Source organism: Salvelinus alpinus, chromosome 5 (assembly GCF_045679555.1).
Source record: "Salvelinus alpinus chromosome 5, SLU_Salpinus.1, whole genome shotgun sequence".
NCBI classification, from domain to species: domain Eukaryota; kingdom Metazoa; phylum Chordata; class Actinopteri; order Salmoniformes; family Salmonidae; genus Salvelinus; species Salvelinus alpinus.
Genome location: NC_092090.1, coordinates 9,629,384 through 9,643,188, shown reverse-complemented (window position 1 = coordinate 9,643,188; position 13,805 = coordinate 9,629,384). Strand labels below are relative to the sequence as shown.

General features: G+C 43.7%; 2 protein-coding genes across 5 annotated transcripts in view; one reads left to right on the top strand and one right to left on the bottom strand.

The window, feature by feature from the left end:
* Nucleotides 1–571: 571 nt before the first annotated feature.
* The window catches only part of LOC139575518 (caldesmon, smooth muscle-like), a 65,738-nt gene continuing 52,504 nt past the window's right edge, over nucleotides 572–13,805 (bottom strand). For all 4 annotated transcript variants that reach the window (XM_071400527.1, XM_071400528.1, XM_071400529.1 and 1 more), the window contains 2 exons: nucleotides 12,426–12,534; nucleotides 572–1,009 (listed from right to left, as the gene is read on the bottom strand). In XM_071400527.1, the coding sequence (XP_071256628.1) occupies nucleotides 999–1,009; nucleotides 12,426–12,534 (120 nt within the window). In that variant the 3' untranslated portion in view covers nucleotides 572–998. The remainder of the gene's footprint in view (nucleotides 1,010–12,425; nucleotides 12,535–13,805) is intronic.
* LOC139575517 (mucin-2-like) lies at nucleotides 3,527–8,030 on the top strand. Its single transcript, XM_071400526.1, is given in 2 exon segments — nucleotides 3,527–3,718; nucleotides 3,721–8,030. Coding segments are annotated over 2 exon segments (4,233 nt in total). The 5' UTR covers nucleotides 3,527–3,663; the 3' UTR covers nucleotides 7,899–8,030.

Genomic DNA, 13,805 nt, shown 5'->3' with positions numbered 1-13,805 from the left:
GTGAATTTGTTTTGTTACTGACAGAGGAGAACTGCAGTTTCCCTTGGTTGATCCAGTGTGAAGGGTACAATCACAATCGATTGTTGTTCCAAAACCGATTGAACCACCAAAACCTTGATTTTAAAATGAAGATTGGATTGTGTTAGGATTTCCGTTATGTAATATGATTATTTTTAACCAGTAAGAAACCAACAAACAAGTCATATTATGTAACAATATTCCCTTAGAACACCTGCCAAAGTTGTTTATACTTACCTCACATATTATGATCCTTTTAAAGTAGACACAAAGGGACTTTTATTGTCTATTTCAACTATTGAGGTTTTATAAAGTTACGCAGTACCTCCAGGATACCGAAGCCCTTTAAGAATATATTTTAAAAACCAGTTAACGAGCCGGTTGTCATGGGATGCCACATCTATCTAAAGCAGTTTTCACAGAGCCATTAGTGGTGGTTAAATAAAGAGCAGGACAGCTGTGAGGGCTGGCCCACATTACTGAAACAACATGCACAGACCACAGGATCAGTATACCGTGACCTCACCTACTAACGAAACAACATAGAGAATGATAGAACCACAGAAATAGGACTTTAATATTGTTAATACGGTATATCACACAATGGCACATTTACCTCATTCATTTACTTTATTTTTTTTATTTTTTATTAAAGTTAACAAAATAGTAAATTAAAACACATTATTCACTAAAAGACATCATGGATAAGATTGTCCAAAATAAACGAGTACAAACATGAATATTTTTGCATAATTGTATATTTTTGACCGTTTGTGAATAATTTTATAACAGGTTGGCAGTGTGTTGCTATAGAGAAAATCCACTAGTACACATAACATACTGCATATGCTTCAGAAATGTTGACCTAAATGTTGTCTTTAAGAGGAATATGTCGGCTAAATGGAATGAATGATAAATATGATGTGAAGTGATCGTCGAAGTAATCACAGTCCAACGTCTGTTCTTCACAATTCCTCAAGTCATTGTCCAGCTGAAAAACAAACCAGGAAGAGAAGAGGGATGTCAATGATTCATTTATATTCATTACAGTAACACACTAGAACATGGCATCTTCTGTTTGGGTCAAATGTTTTCAGTTTGTAATGAATTTAGTCTTAATAGAGGCTCACAAAAAATAAAGTTAAAGTTTTGGTAGATTTCTGTCAAATAAAATATAATTTTGTCATTTAATTCTTGCCGCTTGATGTTTTATCTTTGTTTTGTCTTTTCAGGGGGGTTGAAATGAACCGCTGATGGCAGTCAGTTACAGCAATGGACTCCAGCCGGACCTTCCCGACCCCTCCCAACCTCCCCCTCCCCTGCTGCCCAAACCAGACAAGGCCAATGCCCGGCTGCAGAAACTCATCAAGAAGAGTGCCAAGAAGAAGGCCCGACCTTCTCAGACCCCCATCCCCTTCCGCTCCTGTCTGTCCCCCGTACACGAAGCTTCGGACCTCGAACACAGCGACACACACTCGACTCCGCCCCGGTCACCGGACTTCAGTTTCCCCATTAGGCCTCTGTATGATCAACACCCCCCCTCTCCGTTCCTTTCCCCCCCCAGTGGGCCATATGGTAGCAGTCCTTACGGCCAGACAGGGGTCTTCCCCCCACTGGACTACACCGCTCCCATCCAGACATCAGAGAACCAGGTGGCACCCCTCTTTGAGTGCTCGTCATTTATGTTTGAAGATGATGACACAGAAAGCATGATGCCATCCTCGCCACCCCCACTCTCACCCGTACCTGAGTTCTCACAAGGCCCTGCAGTTCATCTGTATGACTGGTATTCATCTGTAGCACTGAATTCGTATGGGTCGTTGGCCACGGCTACAGTAGCTCCAGACCCAGTCCCCAGTGTACCACAGTCAACTCCCCCAACTCCATGTTCCCCTAAGATATCAACTCATGTTATGACTCTTTCCCCACCAGTACCTAGTGGTCCGAGCCTGGGTCCGGGTCTTTTACTGGCTCATGTCCAAGTTCCAGTCCCACCTCCTGCTCCAATACTGGTGTCAGCTCCGACCCTTCACACACGACCTCTGACCTCAACCCATGAAGTGACGACACCCAGAAGGCCAAAGGATGAGGCTCCAAAGCAAACACCAGCTTCGGTCACTAATAACCTTGGTTCTGAAGATCACATTATGAGCAAAGTGGCTTCTAAGACGTTCAGCACACAAATAAATCAAGCTGATTCCCGTAAAGTCAAACAGTCTGACGTCATCCCACCAACAATGATTTACACATCCAAGGCAACGTTTTACGAGATCTCCAAGCCTGCACTTCCAGACATAACAGGAGTGAATATATTGTATCAAGGAGCATCGTTATCCACTATACACAGGGAGAAATCACCAATGACTTGTCACCAAAGTGAGCCGGCAATCCCATATAAAGTTGCTGTGGCAAAGACCCCTTCTGGAAGATCAAAAACACCGTCACACCATCCCACAATGGGAAGACTGACACCTGTTTTTGAGATATCGAAAGCCAATCCACTCTTGTTCGCTGCAAGTCCAGTCTTCTTCTCCTCTCGGGATGTGCATGCCTCGGTCGTAAACACAGAGGAATACAAGTCACCGATGACTGTCACCAGCACTCTCTCAGCAGCAACCAAACAACTGAAACCGATTGGATCTCGTTCAGATACAGACATATTCCCAAATAATGGAATTACAACTACAACTACCATGGGAGGATCTATGGCTAATTTATCTTCTATGTTCAGCTCCTGTCAGGATGTACACGTCACACAGAGATTCAAGTCACCAATGGCAATAACCAGTACAGCCCAAACACCCTCAGCGATAACTGTTAACAGTAGAGTCAAATCTCCCTCAGCAATAACTGTTAACAGTAGAGTCAAATCTCCCTCAGCAATAACTGTTAACAGTAGAGTCAAATCTCCCTCAGCAATACATATAACCAGTACAGCCCAAACACCCTCAGCAATACCTGTTAACAGTAGAGTCAAATCTCCTCCTTCAATGCATATTACCACTACAAGCAATACTCCCTCAGCTACAGCAGAAGCACCAAAACCAATAGGATCTAACTCTGACAAACATTTACAAGGTCTGACCAGTGTTGATAGAAGTACAACTCAGACTAATGGAATAACAACCAACATGGAACGGTCTATGGCTAAGATATCTTCTGCATTCAGCTCCTATCAAGATGTACATGCCTCAGTCATAAACACACAGAGACACAAGTCACCCATTCCTGTTGCGAGTAGAGTTAAATCTCCCCCGGCGATGACTGTTACCAGTACAGCCCAAACTCCCCTAGCAATTCCTGTTGCCAGCAGAGTCAAATCTCCCCCATCAATGCCAGTTAACAGCACAGTCAAATCTCCCCCATCAATGCCTGTTACTAGTGCAGCCCAAACTCACTCAACAGCCAATGAACCACCAAAATCAGCTGGATCTGCCAGTGCCGGCTCAGTGGAACATTCACAAGGTCCAACCAGTGGTGATAGAAATAGAAACCAGACTAGTGGAAGTACAACCACCACTGAAGGATCTATGGCTGAGAGAACTCCCAATGAGATTATAGCATCAAACATTGCTGCACATGACATTGCAGTTTCCAAGCCAAAAGTAAAGTTTACAGCACCTCATATGCCAAAAGATAAGATGGATGAAACAACTGAATATGGAACCCCACCTGAGTATCAAAAGCAACAGATCCCATTGTCCCCCAAAAGGATACCAAAGACAGCTTCAAATGGATACAAAGCGCCAACGATTTCAGCTCCACAAGCACCACCAAACGGACCCACTGTGCCAATGATCTCAGCACCACAAGCACCTCCAAACACTGTGCTAACGTCAATGATTTCATCACCTCAATCTCCATTGACCCCTAGATACCCAGACTCTCCTATAATTGGCTTACGGAAAGTTCTAGCACCATTGATAGAGCATCAAAAGACCCCTACATCCAAAAAACCTAAAGCACGGTCAACATATTACGGACTGACTCCGGCTGAGTATGTTGCCTATGGTGGCATCCGGACATACTATGGTCCTTCTGGACCTAAAGCTAATGAATCAGCACCATCACCATCCACAGCACAGACTAATGGATTACCAACTGGGCCTCGTCCTCCTTTAATCTCTAAACCTGAAACATCCCCCATAGGATCAAACACACCCAACAGAGAACAACAGAAACCTACCTTGCAAGGGCAGCATTCTACTGTTCCAGCACCTTCATTTTCAACCCCTTTAGCAGCAACTGGCTGTTCTCAGACACCAACAGATAAGGCAGCCATATCTAAACCCAATACTTCAGATGTTAACAAATCTGAAGCACCTGCTTATGCAATACAACCTGATATAACACCTATTGTGGACATAACAAAACCTGAACTTCTATTGTCCCTCGGACAGCTAACTCTTCCACCAGCCACCGGTGAAGTCCCCACACCAAAGGCCTCTCATTCGGAGGTTCCAAGACCGGCACATAAAGCAGGTGTGGTACACACAACCAGACCAGCTCCATTTCAGCTAAATGAAACTCCTTCATTCCCGATAGGTGGGAATCTTGTGTCAAAGTCGCTGTTTCCTTTCAGCATTCAAAATGCTGAAGTTTCACAAAATACAACTGTAGCAAATATTCCCCAACACAGTGGAAAGTCAGAGGCAGATTCCACAGTCGTGCATCTTTCTGTCAAGGCTAATATTAGCACAGACGCTAAACTACCCAGAAAACCTGTCATAGGAGCCCAAGTCCCCAACAACCCTGATATAGGAAGCCAACTCCCCACCCAACCTACCACAGCAACTATACTACCAGGCAAGCATACCATAGACACCAAACTACCAGGCAAGCCTACCATAGACACCAAACTACCAGGCAAGCCTAGTGTGCCAACCATAAGAAGTCAACTCTCTCATACACCTACCACTGAAACACCTACCATTGAAACACCTACCATTGAAACAGGAACCCAAGACCCCACCAAACCTACTATAGAAAACCAACATTCATGCACACCTACCACTGGAACTAAACTTCCTAGCCCACCTACCAAAATAGCACAACTTCCCAGCCCACCTATCATAGTAGCACAACTTCCCAGCCCACCTAGCATAGTAGCCCAACTCTCTAGCACGCATGGCATAGTAGCCCAACTTCCCAGCCCGCCTAGCATAGTAGCCCAACTTCCCAGCCCACCTAGCATAGTAGCGCAACTCTCTAGCACGCATGGCATAGAAGCCCAACTTCCCAGCCCACCTAGCATAGTAGCCCAACTCTCTAGCACGCATGGCATAGAAGCCCAACTTCCCAGCCCACCTAGCATAGTAGCCCAACTCTCTAGCACGCATGGCATAGAAGCCCAACTTCCCAGCCCACCTATCATAGTAGCCCAACTTCCCAGCCCACCTAGCATAGTAGCCCAACTTCCCAGCCCACCTAGCATAGTAGCCCAACTTCCCAGCCCACCTAGCATAGTAGCCCAACTCCCCAACGAGCTTTTAATAGAACCTGTACTACCTGGGAAGTCTACTCCAGAAAATATTCTGCACAGTACCATGCAGTACCATGCAAACCATACCAGGAAGCATTTTGTAGAAACCAACTCCCACAAAGCAATTGAATGCAGGCAATCTACAAAATCTACCATTGATGAAAAACCTTCCACCAAGTCCACTACTGAAACAAGATTCTCAGCCAGCTCTACGAACGAAGGTAAACAATTTACAAACCCTATTGTAGCAAATGGAGCTTGGCTGAAACCATCCCTAGAGCCTACACGTACTAACTCAACTATCATAAGTGCACAGCCATCCACAGAAATTAGATCCCCAATAAGCCCTGCTTTACAAGCTAAGCATTTTACAAAGCCTGTTTACAACAATAGTTCCTCTCCAAAACCGGTCCCACTTACTAACAGGCCTATAATAATTGTACAACCTCCCACACCTCCCATAATAGAGGCCATACCTCCCTCAACCCCTGCTTTAGAAACTAAACCCTTTACAAAATCTGTTGCAGAAGCTAAACCCTTTATGAAGCCCGTCATAGAAGCTAGCGCCTCCCCAAAACCGGTCTCAGTGCTTCCTACCAAACCTACCATAAACGTCCTACCCTCTACATCGCCATGTAGACATAACAGACCATGGTCAACAACACCTATGGAACCTAAAGCTGTTACAGAACCTAACCGTGCAGCTAACATGCCTACCGTAAATGTACAACCTTCGACAACACCTACTACAGAAACTAGACCCTACTGCTTCAGCCCCACTGTTGAAGCTAAACCCCTTGTACAGCACAATATGGAAACTAGAGTCTTTGCTAAATCATCCCGAGAGCCTAAACCAGCAAACAAGCCTACCGTAAATGTACAACCTTCGACAACACCTACTACAGAAACTAGACCCTACTGCTTCAGCCCCACTGTTGAAGCTAAACCCCTTGTACAGCACAATATGGAAACTAGAGTCTTTGCTAAATCATCCCGAGAGCCTAAACCAGCTAACAAGCCTACCATAAATGTACCACCTTCCCCAAAGCCTATAGAAAGAGAAACCACCTTAAGCCCTTTTATTGAAGCTAAACCCTTTACACAGTATAATACGGAAACTAGAGACTTCACAAAACCTGCACCAGAACCTAAACCAGCTAACCAGCCTACCATAAATGTACAACCTTCCACAAATCCTACTACAGAAAGTAGATCCTGCTTCAGCCCTACTGTTGAAGCTAGACCTGCTGCAAAGCTTATGGCATCAAGAAGCTGCTTTAGTCCCACTAGACCCTGGTTAAACCCTTCTACTGAAGCTAAAGCCTTGACGAAGCATGCCATTGAAGCTATTGCCTCCCTAAAACCGACACCAGAGCCTAAATCGACTAACACCACTTCCACAAAGCCTGCTATAGAACGTATATCGTCCCCAACCCCAACCGCTGCCGTAGACACTGTGATAAAACTACCTGCCGTTACCAAAGTGATTGACTCTTCCACTCCTGCCTCTCTGCCTCAGGCCTCAGCCTCTGTAAAAGCCCCGTCCACAAACAGAGGAATGTCATCGTCATCTCAGCCAAAGACTGGACAGACAGAGACAGACACAATGAAAGATGTGGAAGCCAGTGCATCAGGTGCACAGGGGAAAGCAGCCAGACGTCAAGAGACACCCTGTACGAAGCCTACGATATCAACTGCATCTTCGACTGTTGACAATGTAGACAAGGTAGACAAGCCCAAAGCTCCAACCGCTAAACCTAGCCCTGCTAACGCTGCACTGAATGCAATGAAACCTAAACGTTTGAAGACCATGTTCAGTGGCTGGTCGCGCCTCAAAAAACACATGGTCGTTGAACCAGAGGAACCTCAGTTCCCAGAGCCAGAGCCTGAATCTGTCAGCAGGGATGGCGCCACCTACAGTAAGAACACTGACCAGGCCATATCTAGTCAAGCTTCTTCAGCAAAGGTCAAAGACCACTCTGAGAAGGGCAAAGAAGTGCTGAAGGAGACAGAGGCGCCCAGAGCAATGAAGATGTGGGACGCCATGCTCTTCCAGATGTTCTCTACCAAGGAAGCTATCATGCAGCAGATCAAAGCTAGCAAAGATCCTAATGGTTCCGACAAGAAGAAAGACCAGACCAATAAGACACGGAAAGCCAATCAGCAGAAAGAGAATGAGACGGAGGTTGTCCCCTCTTTTGCCAATCGCCTGCCGCTCCTCCTCTACAGTCCGCGCTTTGATGCCAGAAAGATAAGAGAGGCTGCAGAGAAGCCGCTGGTGAAGATGTCAGCTGTGTTCCAGAGGGGGCTGATTAACCGCAAAAATCAGGACGGGGAAGGGAAGGACTTTAATAAAACTGCCAGGGGATTCGGTTCCTCAAGAACAACTGATGTCTGACTTCGGGAACTCACACCAGAATATTACTTCTCAATCTTCTCATTAAGTAGATGAATAAACCTCAATAGATTAATTTCAGTTATCATATAGCTAGAGGTTTGTATGTTAAATAAGCTTCCGATCAAGGGCTGCAGCGCAGTAGGCTATGTCAGGATATTTATTTCAATATGGTGTTTAAACTATGATTTTAACTATGATCATGAGCTCATAGGACAATGATATTGGATGCATGCAGATGGTTTTCGTTACATCTTTCTTGCTCCATAGAAAGATGCTGTATTTTTTAAAGCATTGCTAGTGTCTTAGTCTTGGAGTGTTCACCCTGGGTGAGGTCAGGAGTAGAGTGTCTGATGTCAGTGTGTAATAAATAGGGCTTGTACATTCCTGGATTGATGCGGCGGAAGGGCATTGGATGACAGAGCAGTGTAGCTGTGAGAGAGGTGGAGCCTAGCTAGAGGCGGGGCCTAGCTAGAGGTGGAGACTAGTTAGAGGCAGGGCCTAGCTAGAGGCGGAGCTAGAGGTGGAGCCTAGCTAGAGGTGGGGCCTAATTAGAGGTGGGGCCTAGCTAGAGGTGGAGACTAGTTAGAGGCAGGGCCTAGCTAGAGGCGGAGCTAGAGGTGGAGCCTAGCTAGAGGTGGGGCCTAATTAGAGGCGGGGCCTAGCTAGAGGTGGAGACTAGTTAGAGGCAGGGCCTAGCTAGAAGTGGAGCTAGATTTGGAGGCTAGCTAGAGGTGGAGCCTAGTTAGAGGTGGAGGCTAGCTAGAGGTGGAGCCTAGTTAGAGGTGGAGCCTAGCTAATAGGGGTATATACACCAGACTAGAGGGAAAACTCTAACTTTGAACTTAACACCATAAACTGTGACTGCATGCAACGTTTTTAAAGTCAATGGAAAAGATATGAAGTTTTCCCTCCAGTGTTTATAACTCTATAGTGGAGATATGGAAGGGGCACAGCTGCAGAAGATGGACATACAGGAAGAGAAGGTGTGGCTTAAATAGAAGGCAGCAGAAGAATACGTAGGCCCTACTGGAAATGACAACAACAAAACAGTTGGTTTGAAAAGCACTTTCAGTTTGCAGATTCGTTGAAAATATATTTAAATAGCAAATGGAATGTATTAATGTTATGTCAAATGTCCAGTAGGAGGAGGGAGACAGTTTTTAGATACGTTGGAGATTCTCTGAGCAGAAGAAAGGGCAGAGAGAAACGAGATGGACATGGATCCTTATGGGACATGATGATAGGACATGGATCCTCATTGGGACATGATGATAGGACATGGGTCCTCATTGGGACATGATGATAGGACTTGGTTCCTTATGGGACATGATGATAGGACATATATCCTTATGGGACATATGATAGGACATGGTTCTTTATGGGACATGATGATAGGACATGTATCCTTATGGAACATGATGATAGGACATGGGTCCTCATTGGGACATGATGATAGGCCATGGTTCCTTATGGGACATGATGATAGGACATGTATCCTTATGGAACATGATGATAGGACATGGGTCCTCATTGGGACATGATGATAGGACATGGATCCTTATGGGACATGATGATAGGACATGGATCCTCATTGGGACATGATGATAGGACATGGATCCTCATTGGGACATGATGATAGGACATGGATCCTTATGGGACATGATGATAGGACATGGATCCTCATTGGGACATGATGATAGGACATGTATCCTTATGGGACATGATGATAGGACATGGGTCCTCATTGGGATATGATGATAGGACATGGATCCTTATGGGACATGATGATAGGACATGGATCCTCATTGGGACATGATGATAGGACATGGATCCTTATGGGACATGATGATAGGACATGGATCCTTATAGGACATGATGATAGGACATGGGTCCTCATTGGGACATAATGATAGGACATGGATTGCTTTATGATGAATGTCTTCAATGGTGCAGAATGGATAAGAATGAAGGAATGTAAGATAAAGGTGCCTCAGGCAATAAACTACAGAATGGTCTTCGTGATACAGGAAGACGTGTAATAAACTACAGAAGGGTCTTCGTGATACAGGAAGACATGTAATAAACTACAGAAGGGTCTTCGTGATACAGGAAGACGTGTAATAAACTACAGAAGGGTCTTCGTGATACAGGAAGACGTGTAATAAACTATAGAAGGGTCTTCGTGATACAGGAAGACGTGTAATAAACTACAGAAGGGTCTTCGTGATACAGGAAGACGTGTAATAAACTACAGAAGGGTCTTCGTGATATAGGAAGTTAAGTGGATAAGTGACACTGAAAGTTAATTTGTTAAATGATAAAGACACAGTTGGTGTTTTAAAATAATCTTTTGATAATTTTGTTGCTGGAATAGATCGAATGAGCATGATTTTTTATTTTCTTAAGCTTTAAAGGTTTATTCTTCTGTAAGGAACTTTTGAGAATTTGTGGCGCAATTTTTTTAATTTAAGATGTCTATTTTTGTTCTAGCTATCTGATGCTTCTCAGGTCTTTGTTTAATGAAATCCTTTCTCATTGATAACTAACAGGGGTGTATCCCCGTGAGCCAACCATAACCACACTGCTGCTTTAGACTTGTTGATATAGAATTGGCTCGACTCAAAAGTGTGCAGTAATAAAAATGAATGTGGCGCCGGGTTCAAAACTGAAGAAGGAAAAACCTGTATTGATTGTATATACAGGACATTATTTTGTATAGACGTGTCCAGTATAGAATGCTGTTGCTTATCGTGTGATGAACTAAATCATTGCTTATTGTCTACATGTTTACATTGAAGTAAACTCTAAGCTGTTGTATCAGTTTCCTGTTGTTTTTATTTAGTCATGTACCATTATTGATGTGGTTTGTGACACATTAGTTCCTAGTTGATTGAGAGATGACCGGTAGTTTAAGATCTAGTACTGGTAGTTTGAGATCTAGTACTGCTAGTTTAAGATCTAGTACCGGTAGTCTAAGATCTAGTACTGCTAGTTTAAGATCTAGTACTGCTAGTCTAAGATCTAGTACTGGTAGTCTAAGATCTAGTACTGCTAGTCTAAGATCTAGTACTGCTAGTCTAATATCTAGTACTGGTATTCTAAGATCTAGTACTGCTAGTCTACGATCTAGTACTGCTAGTCTAAGATCTAGTTCTGCTAGTCTAAGATCTAGTACTGCTAGTCTAATATCTAGTACTGGTATTCTAAGATCTAGTACTGCTAGTCTAAGATCTAGTAATGGCAGTCTAAGATCTAGTACTGCTAGTCTAAGATCTAGTACTGGTAGTTTAAGATCTAGTACTGCTAGTCTAAGATCTAGTACTGGTAGTCTAAGATCTAGTACTGCTAGTCTAAGATCTAGTACTGGTAGTCTAAGATCTAGTACTGCTAGTCTAAGATCTAGTACTGGTAGTCTAAGATCTAGTACTGGTAGTCTAAGATCTAGTACTGCTAGTCTAAGATCTAGTACTGCTAGTCTAAGATCTAGTACTGCTAGTCTAAGATCTAGTAATGGCAGTCTAAGATCTAGTACTGCTAGTCTAAGATCTAGTACTGCTAGTTTAAGATCTAGTACTGCTAGTCTAAGATCTAGTACTGGTAGTCTAAGATCTAGTACTACTAGTCTAAGATCTAGTACTGGTAGTCTAAGATCTAATACTGGTAGTCTAAGATCTAGTACTGGTAGTTTAAGATCTAGTTCTGCTAGTCTAAGATCTAGTTCTGCTAGTCTAAGATCTAATTCTGGTAGTCTAAGATCTAGTACTACTAGTCTAAGATCTAGTACTGCTAGTCTAAGATCTAGTACTGCTAGTCTAAGTACTGTCATATGGTAGAAGAGAATCACAATCACTTGGTTGCATGCCAAGGCGTGACTGCTAAGGAACTAGTAAATACCATAGAATTGCAACTAACAGACCTCTCCGTCCTGGACAGATATGGTGTGGAATGGCCTAACAGACCTCTCTCTCCTGGACAGACATAATGATACATTACTAACAGACCTCTCTCTCCTGGACAGACATAATGATACATTATGAGATGATGATACATTACTAACAGACCTCTCTCTCTCTCCTGGACAGACATATTGATACATTACTAACAGACTCTCTCTCTCCTGGACAGACATACTGATACATTATGAGATGATGATACATTACTAACAGACCTCTCTCTCTCTCCTGGACAGACATAATGATACATTACTAACAGACCTCTCTCCCTCCTGGACAGACATAATGATACATTACTAACAGACCTCTCTCCCTCCTGGACAGACATAATGATACATTACTAACAGACCTCTCTCCCTCCTGGACAGACATAATGATACATTACTAACAGACCTCTCCCTCCTGGACAGACATAATGATACATTACCAACAGACCTCTCTCTCTCCTAGACAGACATGTGGAAACATGACTAACAGATGAATGGGATTGTTTTTACACAAAGCCAACAACTACACATCCACAGCTGCCATTTAAAAAAAAAAAAAGTAAATATGAGATGTAAGTGAATCTTACTTGATTTCCCGTTTGTGTGCTCGTTGTAATCATCATCACCGACGGCAACCTTCTCATACTTGCCGTGAGCCATCATCACAAATTTGTACTTTTTACCAGAGGAAGCTCCCTAGAAAAGAGTTCAATATTGCAGTGAAAAAAAATATGATATCTTTAATTTGTACAAATGCAGGCATGTATAATTTCAATGTATTATTTTAAGTACCAATTATATTCAAAAGTGACATAGTCCTTTGTGTTGACAGCTGTTTGTTTTGAATATAATCCACCAACTGAATAACAGACCTCATACAGTGCACTCGGAAAGTATTCAGACCTCTTGACTTTTTCGAAATGTTGTTACATTACAGCCTTATTCTAAAATGGATTCAATTGTTTTCCCCCCCCCCCTCATCAATCTACACTCAACACCCCATAACGACAAAGCAAAAACAGGTTTTTGGAAATCTTTGCACATTTAAAAAAAAATCTGAAATATCACATTTACATAAGTATTCAGACCCTTTACTCAGTACTTTGTTGAAGCTCCTTTGGCAGAGATTACAGCCTCGAGACTTCATGGGTATGACACTACATGCTTGGCACATCTGTACTTGGGGAGTTTCTCCCATTCTTCTCTGCAGATCCGCTCAAGCTCTGTCAGGTTGGATGGGGAGCGTCGCTGCACAGCTATTTTCAGGTCTCTCCAGAGATGTTCGATTGGGTTCAAGTCCGAGCTCTGGCTGGGCCACTCAAGCACATTCTGAGACTTGTCCGGAAGCCACTTCTGTGTTGTCTTGGCTATGTCCTTAGGGTCATTGTCCTGTTGGAAGGTGAACCTTTGCCCCAGTCTGAGGTCCTGAGCACTCTGGAGCAGGTTTTCATCAAGGATCTCTCTGTACTTTGCTCCGTTCATCTTTGCCTCTATCCTGACTAGTCTCCCAGTCCCTGCCACTGAAAAACCTCCCCACAGCATGATGCTGCCACCACCATGCTTCATTGTAGGGATGGTGCCAGGTTTCCACTTGGCATTCAGGTAAAATAGTTAAATCTTGGTTGGATCAGACCAGAGAATCTTGTTTCAGATGGTCTGAGAATCCTTTAGGTGCCTTTTGGCAAACTTCAAGTGGGCTGTCATGTGCCATTTACTGAGGAGTGGCTTCATCTGGCCACTCTACAATAAAGGCCTGATTGGTGGAGTACTGAAGAGATGGTTGTCCTTCTGGAAGGTTCTCCCATCTCCACAGAGGAACTATGGAGTGCTGTCAGAGTGACCATCGGGTTCTTGGTCACCTCCCTGACCAAGGCCATTCTCCCCTGTCGGCCATCTTTAGGAAGAATCTTGGTGGTTCCACACTTCTTCTATTTAAAAATGATGGAGGCCACTGTGTTCTTGGGGAC